This window comes from Ostreococcus tauri (assembly GCF_000214015.3).
Source record: "Ostreococcus tauri WGS project CAID00000000 data, contig chromosome 18, whole genome shotgun sequence".
Classification (NCBI taxonomy): Eukaryota; Viridiplantae; Chlorophyta; class Mamiellophyceae; order Mamiellales; family Bathycoccaceae; genus Ostreococcus; species Ostreococcus tauri.
The window spans coordinates 101,308-117,408 of record NC_014443.2 but is presented as its reverse complement, the minus strand read 5'-3'; the positions used below and the strand labels follow the sequence as shown (position 1 = coordinate 117,408).

At 61.3% G+C, this 16,101-nt stretch overlaps 7 protein-coding genes across 7 annotated transcripts; 2 read left to right on the top strand and 5 right to left on the bottom strand.

Moving 5' to 3' along the window:
• Nucleotides 1-499: 499 nt before the first annotated feature.
• OT_ostta18g00580 (UBA-like) lies at nucleotides 500-1,876 on the top strand (the record flags this gene model as incomplete). Its single annotated transcript, XM_003084052.2, has 1 exon — nucleotides 500-1,876. One exon carries the CDS (start codon nucleotides 500-502, stop codon nucleotides 1,874-1,876), a length of 1,377 nt encoding a protein of 458 aa, XP_003084100.2.
• Nucleotides 1,877-1,933: 57 nt separating this feature from the next.
• On the bottom strand, nucleotides 1,934-2,608 carry OT_ostta18g00570 (unnamed product; the record flags this gene model as incomplete). The annotated part of the gene is made up of 1 exon (XM_022982974.1): nucleotides 1,934-2,608. One exon carries the CDS (start codon nucleotides 2,606-2,608, stop codon nucleotides 1,934-1,936), a length of 675 nt encoding a protein of 224 aa, XP_022840528.1.
• A 598-nt stretch (nucleotides 2,609-3,206) lies between these two features.
• On the bottom strand, nucleotides 3,207-4,898 carry OT_ostta18g00560 (Phosphatidylinositol-4-phosphate 5-kinase, core; the record flags this gene model as incomplete). The annotated part of the gene is made up of 1 exon (XM_022982969.1): nucleotides 3,207-4,898. One exon carries the CDS (start codon nucleotides 4,896-4,898, stop codon nucleotides 3,207-3,209), a length of 1,692 nt encoding a protein of 563 aa, XP_022840527.1.
• Nucleotides 4,899-5,144: 246 nt separating this feature from the next.
• Nucleotides 5,145-7,820, bottom strand: OT_ostta18g00555 (Male sterility, NAD-binding; the record flags this gene model as incomplete). The annotated part of the gene is made up of 1 exon (XM_003084050.2): nucleotides 5,145-7,820. One exon carries the CDS (start codon nucleotides 7,818-7,820, stop codon nucleotides 5,145-5,147), a length of 2,676 nt encoding a protein of 891 aa, XP_003084098.2.
• Nucleotides 7,821-8,164: 344 nt separating this feature from the next.
• OT_ostta18g00550 (AMP-dependent synthetase/ligase) lies at nucleotides 8,165-11,224 on the bottom strand (the record flags this gene model as incomplete). Its single annotated transcript, XM_022982961.1, has 1 exon — nucleotides 8,165-11,224. One exon carries the CDS (start codon nucleotides 11,222-11,224, stop codon nucleotides 8,165-8,167), a length of 3,060 nt encoding a protein of 1,019 aa, XP_022840526.1.
• A 453-nt stretch (nucleotides 11,225-11,677) lies between these two features.
• Nucleotides 11,678-13,000, top strand: OT_ostta18g00540 (unnamed product; the record flags this gene model as incomplete). Its single annotated transcript, XM_003084048.1, has 1 exon — nucleotides 11,678-13,000. One exon carries the CDS (start codon nucleotides 11,678-11,680, stop codon nucleotides 12,998-13,000), a length of 1,323 nt encoding a protein of 440 aa, XP_003084096.1.
• Nucleotides 13,001-13,133: 133 nt separating this feature from the next.
• Nucleotides 13,134-15,593, bottom strand: OT_ostta18g00530 (PWWP; the record flags this gene model as incomplete). Its single annotated transcript, XM_022982953.1, has 2 exons — nucleotides 13,134-15,357; nucleotides 15,520-15,593. The coding sequence occupies 2 exons, from the start codon at nucleotides 15,591-15,593 to the stop codon at nucleotides 13,134-13,136; spliced, it is 2,298 nt and encodes a 765-aa protein (XP_022840525.1).
• Nucleotides 15,594-16,101: the final 508 nt, after the last annotated feature.

Here is a 16,101-nt window from a genome sequence, read left to right as displayed (position 1 = left end):
GAGCGTGAGCGCCATCGTTCGCGCGTGTGCGGGGTCGGTTCGCGGTCGCGGCCGCGGCGTCGCGCGCGCGACGTCACGGGGCGCGTCACGCGCGGTCGCACATGGGTCTACGAGACACTCGAATACGTCGTGCGACGCCGCGCGGGGGGGGCGCGCGCGCGAACGATACCTTCATGGGCTTATGCGCGCGCGAATATGGGAATCGGCATCTCCCCCGCGCGGCGCACGCGCGGGGTCGGTCGCGCGGGGGGTGGAGAAACGAAACCCCGTACGGGGGCGCACACGTCCGGGGGGTGCAGAAACGAAACCCCGTACGGGGGCGCACACGTCGACGCCCGGGGCGACGCGACCGCGCGCGATCGCGCGTCGCCTCGACCGCGCGCGCGATCGACGACGACGCCGTCCGCGGCGCGCGGCGGGGTGATCGACGTCGGCGCGCGCGCGCGATCGCGGCGGCGGCGATCGCGCGCGATCGCGCGCGACCGAGCGAGGGATCATCATGCGCGTGCATCTCAAACGCGCGTCGGGGGAGAAGATCACGCTCGATGACGTCGACGCGGGCGCGTTCACGGTCGCGGACGCGCGGGCCAAGGTTGTGGAGACGATCGCGGCCGCTGGTGGCGACGTGGGGGCGAACGTGCGGTTGATTTACAAGGGGCGGGTGCTGAAGGATGCGCACACGCTCGAGGCGTGCGGGATGACGGATGACGCGGTGGCGCACGTCGTGGTGTCGAGCGCGGCGAGCGGTGGGAGGGGGGAGACGGAACGGGTGGGGGTGGAGCCCGTGCCGGCGGCGCCGACGGCGCCGGTGGGGGTGGAGACGTCGCCGTTCGGCGGCGCGCGGGCGGATCCGGCGGCGGCGCAGGCGATGCTGAATAATCCATTCATCCGCTCGCAGCTCGATGCGCTGTTGAATGAGAGCCCGGAGACGCTACGAGAGATGTTTGAGTCGCAACCTGGGATTAGGGAGGCGATGGCGGCGAATCCGGAGCTTCGACAGGCGCTCACGGATCCCTCGACTTTGCGGCAGATGTTCAACGCGATGGGGAACCCGGCGCTCATGCAAGAGCAGATGCGGAGCAACGATCGGGCGATGTCGAATATTTCTAGCATGCCCGGTGGGTTCAACGCATTGACGCGAATGTACAGAGACGTGCAGGAGCCGATCGAGCGGGCGGAGCGCGAGCGCGCGGCGGCGGGAGGGGGGACGACGGGGACGCCGACGTCGAACGCGGACGGACCGCTTCCAAATCCGTGGAACGCCGGTGGAGATTCGGCGGGCTCTGGGGCGGCGAGTGCGGGTGGCATGCCTGATTTCGGTGCGCTCGGTGGGCTCGGTGGGCTCGGTGGGCTCGGCGGCGACGGCGGCGGCGACCCGGCGGCGCAGATGGAACAGATGGCGCAGTTGCTTTCGAACCCCGCCATGCGTTCGGCGATGGAAAACGTGATGTCGAATCCGCAGATGATGGAGTCCATGCTCAGCATGAATCCTGAGGCTCGAAGGATGATGGAGTCGAATCCGGCGATGCGGGAGACTCTCTCAAATCCCGATTTCCTTCGACAAATGATGAATCCGGAGAACTTGCGCGCCATGGCGCAAATGCAACAGGCGCTCAGTACGCTGCAAGGGAACAACGCGTTCGGAGGCGCGGGTGGCATGCCCGACCTCGGCGCTCTCGGTGGACTCGGTGGACTCGGTGCGTTCGGCGCACCTCCGCAACCCGCGGGACCACCGGAGGAGGTGTACGCGTCGCAACTGTCGCAACTGAACGACATGGGCTTCTTTGACGCGGCGGAGAACATTCGCGCGTTACAAGCCACGGGCGGTAACGTCCACGCCGCGGTCGATCGCTTACTCTCCGGAGGATTCCCGTGATACGAAACATTTTTTCTGTTTTATTTCTTCTCTTGGATTGATTTCGGTGTCTATAACTCAGATTTTTTCGTGCCGATACATTCGCGCCTTTAAATCCTCGATTCCCCGCGCGTGTTCCTCCTGCGTTCGAGCGACCTGCGAGCACGCCCACGCGAACGCGAACGGGACCAAACCTTGCGCTACGTTTACTACGGTCGCTCCGGAGACGAAAAACGCCAGCGACAACCATCCTAACGACGCCGACGCGCCGACGCGCGCGCCGAACGCGCTCCACCAATTTTCACCCGTCTCGCCGCGCCGCATCCTCGTCCACGCCCCCATTCCCGCCAACGCCGCGCTCAACGCGCTAGCAACGTCTAAGACGTACACCACCATCATCCAACGTTCATCATCGACGTACACGCGCGCGTTGTGCGGGCATCGTCCCCACGCGTCCGTCCCGCTCGGCGCGCCGTACCCGAGCGCGCACCGTCCAATGAAGTACCCGAGCGACAGCGCCACGGACGCGAGTCCAAGCCCGCGCGCCGCGGTCAATCTCGACTGCGCGTGCGCTCGAACGAACGCGTCGATCACCGCGCGCTGTTCGTCCTCATCGAGCGTGTTCGTCGTGGTTTCGTAACGGTTTTGTGACTTCGAATCATCATCGTCCGATGCGTCGGGTCTCCCGAGCTTTTCGTCGATGACGTCTCGCGGTCTTCGTTGACGACGACGGGTGGAATTTTCGTGACGCATTTTCGCGCGCGCGTCGGACGCGAAGGATTGTGAGGGGTGGTTGGCGCGTCGACGTCGCGTGAAGCGGCTCACATGTGACGCGCGACATGTTACGAGCGAACGCCCGACGATGGACGTCGCCATGTCATCCGCTGGGATCGATCTCTATCGTCGTCGCAGCGGTGACGGAGGCGCCGGTCCATCCCTCTCGGCGGGTGATGATCTCGGCGGGGCCGACGCGCGCGTTCTCGTACGCGCGACGCCACCAACCCCAGTCGACGCTATGGAATCCGTGCGACGACGGCGCGGCGTCGGTCTCGTCGACGTCGTCCTCGAGCGTTGCGTAATCGGCGTAGTCGTTGGACGACGGCGCGGGCGCCGGGACGGTCCAGGTTGTCGGCTGCCATGACTCCAGGAAACCAGGCGCGACGATGGGCGTGAGCAGCGGCGCCTCGTACGCTCGAACGGGACCGAGTCGAACCGCGTCCACGTGAGAGCCGTGGAGCAACAAAAGCATCGCGACGGTACCGACGCACCAATCGAAGGCGGGGGATGATGACGAAGGACGCATCGAGCGTCGCGAACTGAGGATTGTTTTGTACTGTGTCACATGGGCATTCTACTCTCTGACAGTCCTACCTTGCGATGCCTCCGAATCATTCGATGGACGAGGCGACGCCATTCCCTGCTCCGGTGGAAGGAACACACTATTCTCCATGAACGAATTGAACCTCTTCGCGTAGAACTTGGGGCGCTGACACGAAACATCTTTGCCGCAGTATAAAAAGCTGGAGAAGAACCACTCTACCTTTTTCCGCGGATTCCACGTTGTGAGTATGTCTATGACGCCGATGAAAACGGCGCCCGCGGGCCGGTTCACCGTACGCAGTTGATTCAAACGCGCCACATCGTGTATGAACGGTGTGAACATGGACGCCTTTTCTAGTATAAGAATCTCCTCCGAGGTGTCGCTCTGGTGACCGATGGACTCTTCGTCGCTGTGATCCTTACTGTTACCGACCGACATTTTCTCTTCCATCTCGCGATCCGCCGCCGCCGCCATCGTCACCGCCGCAGCGCGCTGCCGGATCACCCAATTATCCGTTCCCTCGAACTCTTCGAACGCGCTTTGCGCCTCTAGAAGTTCCTTCGGCGTGGACGCTTCGTATTCGCCATACACGAGCGAGTAGTCTATGAGGTTTAACCCGCTCAGGAACTCGGTGTCCTTTCGCAAAGCGTCAAGTATCGCTGTGTTGTGTTTCGTGCGCACCGCATCCTTGTCATCGAAGTCGTTGTCCTTATAAATACACGCGGAACCCTTCGCGAGCTCTCGCTCGCTTGCGTGACGTCCACACGTGCTCCCCTTCAAATCAAATCTTCGTGTGATGCTCTTCGACGAAGCGAACCAGTAGTTCATCACGATGAAGCTCAGCGGCCGTTTCGACGCGGCGAACTTGATGGTGTACAGGCCGTAAATCTGCGGAAGCATGCTCGTCGTTCCGTTTTCCCGTACGTAATCGAGATAGTCTGGCAAAATCCGCAATAGCGTCTTCTTCTCCTTCTCATCGCACGTCTTCACGAGCAACGTCCCGTCCTCGCTGCAGAAGAACCAACTTTTCGACTTCCCGCTCGCCAAAGCCTGCGAGATCACTCGCAACGTCGTCGAACTCGTCCCCAAACGGCCGCCTTCCGTGGTCACCTTCCCTTGCTTGATGTTGCCCACGACGCTCACCGCGTCAAACTTCGCGTTCAGACCTTCCAACCGAAAACTCTCCCCGTACGACGCCGCGCCCATCCCCCACGCCCTTCTCAACTCCGCGAACTCCTTCGGCGCCTCGACAACGTAGGCGAAATCCGGCAGCGCCTCGTCGTTCGCCAACCGCAGTCCGCTCGCGCTGTACACCTCCCGCGTCACCCCACCCATCTCCGGCCATACGCCATCGTACACCCCGCTTTCAAACGCCTCTCTCTCTCCCTGCATCGCCGTGAACGCAAACTGCAAACACACCCCGAGATGATTCGTCAACATGTCCGCGTCGTCGTCCACGCCGAGCCGATTCCCTCGGTGCACCTTGGTCCACAGTCTGCGCACGCGCATCGAGCCCGTCTTCGACTGTCGTATCCGCAACTTTCTGAATTGTCGATTGAAATGTTTCTTCGTCAGGCTGAATCCGCGCTGGATCGCCTTGGCCGTCTCATCGGCGACGAGCGCGATGTGTTTTCGTCCAGCGGAGGTTTTTTGGCGTCCCGGCGCGTCTTGAACGACCGACGTCGACGTCCGCGCGTCGTTCGCGCGCGTCGACGGTGGCATCGAGCGGCCCGCGGACGATGGCGTCGACGGTGGATCGGACGCGGCGCGAGGGGCGACGCACGAGGGGCGCGCCAGAGTGAGGACCTGGATTGTGGATTAGTGGTGGCGCAGATTTTTTCATCGAGCGCGCTCGGCGGCGCGCGGACGCGGACGCGGACGCGGTCGATGACGACGTCGATGGCGCGCGAGCGGATCTATTGTGGGATTTTAATTGAAAAGTGTTAGTACCGGGAGCGGCCGGAGGGATCACGCGGTGGCGCGCTTCGACGCGTGTTGCACGTCGTTGCTCAGGACGTGGCGGAAGTGGGAGTCGCCGCTTCGGAGCTTGCTCAGGGCGGTGTTGATCTCGCTGAGTGGGCTGATCGCGACCGCGGCGCCGATCTTGTGTCTGGCGCAGAAATCAAGCATCTGAACCATGTCCTTCTTACCGCCTGTGTTGGAGGTGGTTATGTTGTTCATGGTGAAGCCGAGCGTGAAGACGTCGGCGGAGATGGGTGGGCACATGCCGACGAAACAAATTGTCCCCCTCGGACGCAGGAGGGGGAAAAACTTGGAGAAATCGACCTCCTTGTTGGTAGCGATAGTCACTAATATGAAATCGAGCGACTGTGCGGCCGCTTCCATGGCTTCATCATCGGAGTGGAGCAAGAAGTGCGACGCACCGTGGGACATCGCGTCGGCGCGCTTGCTCGCTGATGACGAAATCGCCGTGACCTCTCTGCCGAGAGCCTTGGCGAACTTGATCGCCATGTGGCCCAGACCGCCAAGACCAAGCACGCCAACGCGATCACCCGATTTAGTTTGCTCGTTGAGCGGCGTCCATACGGTTTGACCTCCGCACAAGAGTGGCGCAACTTCCGCGGAAGCGAGCTCATCGGGAATCTTGTAGCAGAACTGCGCGTCGTTCAATCTCATGCGATCAGCGAAACCGCCCTTGTTGCCCTCGCAACACGTACACCCGACGGCGGAGCACAACTGTTCGTCACCTCGAGCGCACCACTCGCAGTCATGGCAAGACGAGCTCTGCCACCCCACGCCCACGCGCTGGCCAGGTTTGAGCGTCGTCACCGCCGATCCCACCTGCGTGACGACACCGACGACTTCGTGACCGCACACCTGCGGCCAAACCGCGTACTCGCCGTAATCGCCCACGATCAAGTGATCGTCACTTCCGCACAACCCGCAGTACTCCACGCGTAGCTCCACCGAGGACGGGGTCATGTCTGGTAGTCGATACTTGATGGGCACGAGATCCTCGTTTTGCGCCAACGCCGCATAGCCTATAGTCGTGTCCTTGTCGTCCGTCTGAAGCTCGCCACTGTACTTCTCCAAAAGAAGTGCGCTCACGAGGTTCTTTCCCCAGGCGTCGTCCACGGAGAAGAGCGCGTCGTCCTTCTCGTTCGCGGATCTGAAATGTTCGCCCTCTGCCTTGAGTTCAACTTCCATGGCGTCAATGGTGAGCAAGACGCGCTGAAGCACCTCTTTACCCTCCGCCGCACCCGCCTTGACGGCGTTGAGCCAGCCCTCGTAGCTGCACAATCGAAGCGCGTACTCGGCGTTGAGCCAATCGTATAGCTGAGAGAACTCCATGAGTCGACCCTTGACCTCTCGTGAGACGCCATCGTAGGCGTAGCGATCGTACTTGCCATCCGTTGAGATGGAAGAGAGCATCTTTACGCAATCATCGATGGACAAAATACTCACAGCCCAGTCCGTGCGCGGGAAGAATCCAGTCTCAAGGCACGCGCGGAGGAAGATGACGATGTAATCGTCATCGGGGGCGAGCGATCCCTGAGCGCGAGAGATTCCGATATCACCGAAGAGCAACACTGCCGACTCGACCGCAGCCTCCTTTTGCGCTCGTGCGCACAAGAGCTCGGCGACCTCTTTGCTCCGTCGGTATCCCGTCGGAACTTCCCCTGGAAGCGGGTACTGCGTCGAGATGAGGATGTGCTTGGCACCCGCGCGCGAGGCGATTGCGAGCCCGTTGTACGTACCGCCAACGTTTACTTTTTCGAGAGCTGAGTATGACTTAACCATGTTCACCTCGGCGCCACCGCTAATGACGACGTCGATGGATTCGAGGATCGGGTTCAAGACGTCGTCAAGGATTCCGTACGACGGTTTGGCCATATCACCGCACAAAAAAGTGGTCTTCGCCGTGATCTTATCGTGGAAAGTGATTCCGCGCTTCGTGAAGACATCGACCACACGATTCTGCGCCGACGTCTTGTCCTGAGCACGAACGACGGCATATATCTTGCCGATATCGTCCGTCTTCGCGAGCTCTTCGAGTAAGTACGCTCCGAGGAAGCCAGTAGCACCGGTAAGCAGAACAGTCTTCTTGCCCGAAGCAGTCTTCCTTGGCGTACGGGCAAAGTTTGTAAAGTCGTACTTCGCCACTTCAACGTCAGGTTCAAATTTGGCATTTTGATAATCCTCAGAAAGGATCGCCATCTCAGCCAAAGTGGGTTTTGCGATGACCTCAGGTACAGTGAGGCTCACACCCCACTTTTTCGACAGTGCCGCGGCGAGCTCGACGAACTTCAAGCTTCCACCGTAATCGAAGAAGCTCTCGCTCGAGGCGAACGTCTTCTCCGGTTGATCCAGAACTTGGCGCCATACCTCGACAACTTCAGCTTCCTTCGTCGACAGTTCGGCCGCTATGGCCGAATCTGTGATCTTACTCAGCCTACTAACGTCGAGTTTGCTCGCCTTGCCCGAAGTCGCCGTGGAAACCTTGTCGCCAAAGTCATAGAACGTGGACGGAATCATGTAATTCGGCACGTGCTCCGACATATGCTCGCGCAGCTCAATCTCCGTCGCTCGCATACCGCTGTGAAACGAAATCCCCGCTACCAGTTGCTGGTCGACGTCAGAAGTGCCCACGGTGCTCACGATTGCTTGTTTGATGACAGGCATCTTCAGAAGGACGTCTTGCACTGCGATGGGCGAGACTTTGAACCCGCGAATCTTAACATAAGACGACTTTTGTCTCGACTCAAACGTCAACCGGTTGCGACCGAGCCACCTAACGAGGTCGCCGGTGAAGTACCAGCCACCGTCAATCGAGGTGTAACCGCTGTCGGAGTAAAAGCCGCACAGTAACCCGCTCTTTTTGATGTGAAGTTGACCCACGGTCCCACGAATTGCAAGTTTACCGTCATCGGTCAGCACGCGCGCTTGCGTTCCCTCGCGAAGGAAGAAGGCTCCGCCGTAATCCGATATCGCGAGATCACCAGTCTCGTTCGTGCTGTAGACGTCGATCAATCGAGTTCGGGTGAGAGCGTACGTTCTGCGACGAGGATGCGCGTCTGCATGCGTACACGCTCACCTGTCAATAAAATAGTGTGCACTTCTTTCAGCCCGTCAGCGAACTCGCGCGGCGTGCAGTGAAGCAAGCAGCTCTCCAGGATGCTCGGACTGAGGTAGAGCATGGTCATCTTTTGTTTTTGGATGTACTGCACCAGCTCTCGTGGCTTGAGGAAGAAATCGTTGGGAATGATTGACATTGTGCGTCCAGCGAGCAGTGGGATGAAGAAGTAGTAATAAACCCAGAAGCTCCCCATCACGTCGTCGCCGCGCATGTGTGGTCCTATAACCGTCTGTGAATCCGTCAGCGCAGATTGCGGACAGCAAAGAATTTTACTGACACCCGTTGTACCACTCGTGAGAACAGAAAATCCCGGAGCATCCGGGGTGTCGGGACGAGTGAGCGCGGGATGGAGTTCGCCGCTCAAGTCCGCGTCGCAGTCAACATCCTCGATGATGACGATCATATGCTGGAATTCTGCCGGCACGAACTTTGAGAGATCTCGAGAAGTAAGGATGACTTTCGATTCGTTCAACCTCAACACGCGCTCAAGATCGGTGTCGCGGTACCATGCGGGGATCTCGCAAAACACAGACTCACACAACAGCGAGCCCATAGCGCACCAAACAGAGGACGCAGAGGCAAGAAGAAACAAGCCGACTCGGCAGTTCGTCCCGCCTCGCTCGGTGAGGATGTTCGCAACGTGATACGCGCGGGAGTACACCTCTCGCAACGTGTACGTGCTCGTCGCGTCGGTGACGCACGGTTTGTTCGAACGAGCGTCTTGAAGTGCCATTGCCAAACCTGATCGCCAGTGCGTCGCCGCCGTTGTCGCCTCGTACGACGCAGCCAATCCGTTCACTTCTTCCACCTCCTTCGCAGCCTCACTTTGAGCGGTCTCGATGTCATCTATCACGCTCTTTAGCACCTCGTCCATGACGGTTTGGTCCGCGAGAGATTCCTCGCGAACCCATGTGTACTTGTATCCCTCTGGGACCACTCGGTGATCCATCTCGTCGACGCACACGATTCGGACGATGGACAGCGTACCCTCCTTTTGTGCTCGCTCACGAAGAGCTTCCGCCATGTACAACGTCGGCTTATGGTTACCGACCAGTACAATGGGTTCGTCAAAGAGGAACGGGCACTTCTTTGAAGCCTCAGCTATTTCTGTTGATTTGAATTCATACACATTGACGCCGCTCAATCGAGCTGCGGCCAGTCGAGGAGCCATGTCCGTCGCGCCTTCGTCCGATGCGCACAAGACAACAGAAAACTTGCACGATTTGACGCCAGTCTCGGTGGATTGTCGTAAAATCGGCCACTGATCTGCCGATTCGGATCTCTCCCACGACACCGCTTCATAATATGGTTGATTTTTAGCCGCCGCTTCGTGGACCTCCGAAGGGACGTTCTGCAACGGCGGTTTGTCCACAGCTGTGAATCCGGTCGATTTTGCCGCATCGTCGTGCCATCCGCGAAACTTGATCCATGTCGACAGCTCCGCCGGTTTCCAGTGCAACATCGAGCTCTCGAAATTTACTGACGCAAGCTTGCACAACTCTTGCATTGTCGCCTCAGGTCGAGCCAACAGATCGGCGTCGGCGTCGATCACCATGACCTTGGCGTTGATGCGCTTGAGGGCATTCACGATGCCAAACGCTTCCACGAATCCAGCCTCGGAGGGATCAAAGTACGTGCTCTCCTCGGGAGACTCAATGGAGACTCGATAGAATGATTCCAACGCGTGCTCTGGGCGTCTAATGAGAACCACGTGCGAGAATCTCTTAAGCCAAGACGAGTTCATTTGAGTCAAATCGAAATAGCACGACAGTTCTTTGGAGAAGAAGAAGGGACGACCCTGCGCAGAGTAGTCTGCCGTCATCACCTCCAACATGGTGGCGTAACTGCACCCGCTGCTCGCGAGCTGTTGCTCCGATTGCCCACTCACAATCTTGGCGTAATTCGTCGGGTTATTCTCCTTGAGGTACGGTTCGGTAAGAAGCTCATGCATAACCATGGACTCGGAGTGCTTTGACAACGAGCGCTCGAGCGCGGTGCTTCGAGAGCGCGTCACCGCCCACACAATGAGCCGCTTTTCGTTGTGTGACGCGTGCGGAGACGCGTTCTCCAGAGACATCGGATACGAGCTTCCTTGCGCCGTGCACCACGCGCACATCCCATCCTTGAGCACGTACACGCCCGAGCACCCAGCGCGCTCAAGCGCGGACGCTACCATCGGCGCGGCGTCGACGCCGCCGGATCCTACCACCGCCACTGGCATTGTCAGATCCAACCCCGCGCTCTCGAACAACGCCGTAAGATCGCTCTCCGTGCACTCGAGAATGCGCTTGTAATACAAATTCTTCGCCCCCGGGACGTGCCCCTCGCGAAACCCCTCGAACTGAATCGCTCGTCCTTGTATCCGCACGTGCGCGCAGTCCCGCGCCGCGCCCGCGAAAACCTCCGGCGCGCGACAATCCAAAACCTGCAACCGCTGCGTGCTGAGATTCGTCAACAGCTCGCGAGCGGTCACCAATCGCCCCTTGCCCTTCTCCCGCGCCTCGCCCTCGTACTCCACCGAGTCGTACTCCCGCGCGCTCTCCTCGCCCGTCTCCACGACGCCGCCGCACGCCTCGTACGCCTCCAACCCTCCTCGCATCACGCGCACCGCGCCCTCGTGCCCGTGTTCAACGAACACCCACGCCACTCTCTCCGCCGCGCACGAGTCACCGCTCTGCGCGTACACCACGACGTCATCGCTCGCGCGCGTCCCGAGCGCTCCGCCCGCGTACTCCGCGTGCGTCGCCCTCGACGGAAACGCCTGCGGTAACGGCGAGCTGAGATCACACGACGCGTCGTGGTCGTAAAACACCGCCCCCGGGATCCGTTTCGTCGCGAACGCCCGTCGCCCGTCGCCGTCGGCGGACCACGACGCGTCGATGAAGCGCGTTTTCATCGATGATGTCTTCACATCATTCACGATCGTCGCCGCCGTCGCGTACGCCGGCATCGCGCGCGCGCGAGCGCCCCCGCGCGGACGTCGTCGTCACCGCGCGCGCGCCGATCGCTCGCGACGCCGCGAGTCGTCGCGCGGGCGACGGATGACGCGCGCGAGCGATTCAAAAAACCATCACTCATCATCGCGCGCGGCCTCGGGGGTGGGCGTCGCATACATCGATGCCAAACATCCCATGTATGCGTCCATCGGCGTCGTCGGGGTCGCGGTCGATTTTTTAGGGGTTCGGGAGTTAGGGTTGTGGACGAATGCGGGTATTAGGGTATAGGGTATAGGGTTTAGGACTGCGGGTCGAGCGCGCCGGCCGCGCGTCCGTCGACCGCCGCGCGTCGACGCCCGACGCCCCCGCGCGCGCGTCGACGCGCCGAGCGAGGTGAGATACGCGCGCCCGAGTCGTCTCGGTCGTCCGCGCGCGACGCGATCGAGCGCGCGCGGCGACGCGTCGCGATGATTGATAAAAGTGAATTACTCGCGCACGCGAGGGCGTGCGCGGTCGCGACGTACGGCACCGCGCGCGAGTGCGAGCGGTGGAACGATCTCCGCACCGGGACCGCCGCGCTCGCGTGCTGCGCGTGGGCGTATCCGGAGTCGTACGAGGCGGTCGTGCTCGGGACGCAGGGGCGGGGGCGGGACGACGACGCGCGTCGCGCGCGAACGCGGGCGGCTTCGAAAGCGCCGTGGGACGCGGTGCGAGGGATCTTGGCGCGAGAACGGGTGCCGGCGAACGCGTTGGACGTCGAGGCGACGATGCGCGGTGAGTTTCAGGCGACGTTTGATTTGTTCGCGGTGCTGTATTGGCAGCGGGCGTTGCGACGACGCGCGGTGGAGGGCGGGGACGACGACGCGTTGGAGATTTCGTTCGCGCGTCGTTTGAATCCGGGAACGCGAGCGTACTGCACGAGACAGGAGACGAGAGATCGGGCGACGCGATTGGCGCGTAAGCAACACGCGGCGACGAGTCGCGAGGCGAGCGGCGCGAGCGCGACGGGCGTCGCGAGCGCGACGGGCGTCGCGAGCTCAATACAAAAGGCGGATTCGACGGTTGACACGGTCGTGAAGGAATCGGATATCGAACCGCGAGCGGCGATGGCGGCGACGACGCAGTCGATGACGATCGAGCAGTGGGAGACGCTCACGGAGGTTCGATGGGAGTTGGAAAAGACGAAGGAGCTCTTGGAGGCGCGAGAGCGCGAGCTCGAACGCGCGCACACCTCGGAGTCCCCGACCGCGACGAGACGGCGAGAGACGAAAATGAAGGAGCTGATGGAACAATTGACGCACGAGCGCGAGGAGCGCGAACGTGCCGTGCGCGAGCGAGACGCACTTAGAGACGAGCTGAAACATGTGCGCACCGAGGTCTCCGCGTTGATGAGCGCGACGGTTTTATCTCAGGGCAACATGGAGTCGTTTAATTCTGTGGATGTTCGCACGCACGAGGGGCGTGCGATCGCACAGACGATGATCGACGTCATGGATTGCGTTCGAAAAGCAAACGCGGATATTCGGAGGGAGCGCGCGCACGATCGGGGCGTGCCGTCGCCGAGCGCGCACCTGGAATCGGATGGGAGCCTCTCACCGTCCTTCATAGCGCGTATGAACACGTTCGATCTCAGCGAGAGTAGCGTGCGGCGAGACGAGCGAGACGAGCAAGAGGAGACTCGCGACGAGAACGAGATTGAGCACTTCACCACGGCATCGCCGCAGCATCATCGGAGTGCGTCTCGCGAGAGCGGGCCGACCGAGTACGATTCCCTTGATAGCGTCGCGTAGTAGCTCTGAAATAGCCCGTACTGGTAGTTCATATTACATTTCATCATCATCATACATCAAAAAGCGTTCAGTGTTCAGCATGCTACGATGATGTGTATGTCGTAGAAAATATTTCACTCGACTCTTTACGTCGTTAGCACCTCGCTGCGAGTTCCATCAGGAGATCCGCCCCCACGTCGTCCACATCGGGAATGCTCGCCCCGACGGTCTCACCCGGCGCCAAGGTGATATCCTCCTTCCAGAGCGATAAAAACTCCTTTACGCCATCCTCCGCGTACTCGACGCAGTGCCTGAGCTCGATGGGATCGTAGTCCACAATCTTACCCGGATACGACGCCTTATCAAGCGGCCAGAAGACGAAAATTTGTTTACCCACGACGGTCTTGCCTTGGATCGTGAGCTTGGCACCGATGTGTCCTCGGCTCGCGCTATCCGCTGCCTCCACTCGAATACACTTGGGCGACTCTGAGTTGCCGTCGGCAGACACGCTCGTGCACACCTTGCACATGCAACCTCGCAGCTCTGGCATGGGCGACCCACCGCGAGAGCGGAACTTGTGACCTCCATTCTTCATTGCGATTTTGCGCAGTTTGTCGCGCTCCTGCATAGTCTCTCTAATAAAATGCTCGTCGTTCGCCTGCTTCAACGCCGCTTGGAATCGCGACTTGTTCCTTGCCGGATCGCGACTCTTCGACTCGTAATGCTCGCTAAAATCTAAGCAGTTCTCCTCCCGCACCCACCCGAAGGAATTTTCGCCAAAAAATACGACGAGAACTTCTCCGTCTCGAGACATCTTGCGCGCGTCCTCGGGGATGAAATCAGTCTCGAGATTAACGCGCAAGCCCGGCCAAAACGGATGCCCCGGAAGCTTTGCCCATACCAGTTGGTTCTGTTTTCGCGAACTCAGACCGACGCCGGCGACGAAGGACATTCGTCCACCCGAACCAGGTGAACCAGTGTCGTAATCTCCCCCCGAGGTGGGCGTTCTGGAGTGCTTGAAGCGCTTGGCCTCCGCCTCATCGGCGTGATCGACGACCAAGTGTCCGGACTTCGTCTTGATCAAAGGCAGCGAGCGCTCGACCAGAGTCGGCATCGCGGGCGGCATACTCTCGTGGTCCGGTGGCTGTTGCGGTAACGGCGTGGGCGTGGGCACGCTCGGAGGATCATCCAAGCGTTCAGACTCTCTCTTCACCTGCGCTCGTCGTGCGTTGATTACCGCTTCCCCATTGACCTCACTCGTTGGCGTCGCGCTCCTCTCCAAAGCCTGGAGCTGTGTTGGCACCTCCCAACCAGACTTTCTCAAAGCCCGCGCACATTCCAATGCGAGCTCTCTCGGGACCAGTGGTCCGCCCTCAAAGAAGGAGGTTGTGATAAAGGAGCCTAAACACGGAAGGTCGGTGATGAGCCGAACAAAGGGCGAGCACAGGGCGCTCATGCGACCGTTACCGACGTTGAACGCCGCCCCCGGCCAACTCTTCGGGATGAGCTCGCGAAACGGTACAGATTCCGTCGTAAATTTCATCGAGTATGGATCTGCCAAGCGCGTGCCCAACCAATACGAGCACGACACGCATCCATCCGTCGATTTGAGCGCGTCCCAGCGCGACTGTAGCTCCTCACGCGGACTCCCGTGCACCGTCGGCCTGGTCGTCATCGTCCAACCCGGAGGTAACCCCTGTAAGCGCTCGGCGTCGTGAATGCTCATTGGTATCAACCCTCCCGCCGCGGTGAGCACGCACGCGCTCGATTCAGGGTGAAATCCTTGACACACGTCGGCGTACACGCAGAAACCGCGCTCGGGATGTCGATTGAACACAAACGTGTGCTCATTCTCGTGCGACCGCGGTCCGATCTTCAACGATCCCGCATCCTCGGTGAGTAAAACATCTCGCGGATCGCCCACGCGACTGGCGACGAGCAACACTCTGGCGCTCACGTCTGGCACCCCAAACGCCGCCGAGGCGACTGTTCTGTGCGCCCACGAGTACCCCAATCGCTCCAACTCGGTGACAAAGCCGTGAATCAACGGCGGTTCACCCTGCGCCCCCCCGTCACCGGCGTCTAACATCTTCCCTCTCGCCTCGATCACCAACCACGGCACTCTGCTCCCGCACCCGAGGCGCAACGCGTGCTTCAGCGCCCCCGCCGCGCCGTCGCGCGTCCACGACTCTCGCCACGACCCCTCGTACTCTCGCGTCATCAACCCAACGAACAACACATCCGTATCAATCGGCAAGACGTCCATCTCCGACGCCTCTCGCGCTCGACGGACGCCCTGAAACCGCGCGTCCAAAACCGCCCGCGCCGCCTCGTCGCGTTCGCACTGCGCCCGCACCTCGTGTCCAGCCTGCGTCAATCTGCGCGCGCGCGATCACGTGCATCACTCATCGTCAGTCCACCTCTCGCGTCGTCCCTCGCGTCACCCGTCGCGTCGTCCACGACCGCCGTCGTCGTCCACTCGAGCGCCGCGCGGGCGTCGCGAATCACCATTCACGACACCAACATCGCGCTCGACGCACCCGTAATCCACCGCCCCGCATCCGGTGAAGAGCGTCACCGCGCGTAACGTCCGCGCGCGCGGTCCCGTCGCCATCGCGCGCGACGCCGAGCGCGGGGGCGGGCGGGGCGGGGCGACGCGTCGCCGCGGTCGTGGGGTCCGCGTGTGGCTCGGTGAGACCCGCGTGTGGGTCCGCGTGTGGCTCGGTGAGACCCACATGTGGGGTCCGCGTGTGGCTCGGTGAGACCCGTTGTGTGGGCGAACAGTGCGCGAGGGGACGTCCACCGCGCGCGCGCGCGATCCCGACCGACGCCCGGCGCGCGACGCCGCGGACGCGTTCGCGACACCGCGGCGCGGCGAGATAATTTCCCGCGCATCCGCGCGCGCGCGCGCGAGCGACGACGCGACGCGATCGACGGCTCGCGAACGTCGATCGCGATCGCTCGCGATGGCGGTCCCGCGCGCGCGATGGCGTTCGAATGCGTCCGCGGCGTCGCGCGCGCGGGCGTCGATGCCGCGCGCGCGCGATGCGAACGCGCGGGGCGATCGCGCGGGGGCGATCGCGCGCGCGGGGTCGATCGCGGCGCGCGAGAAGGGGGGGGGG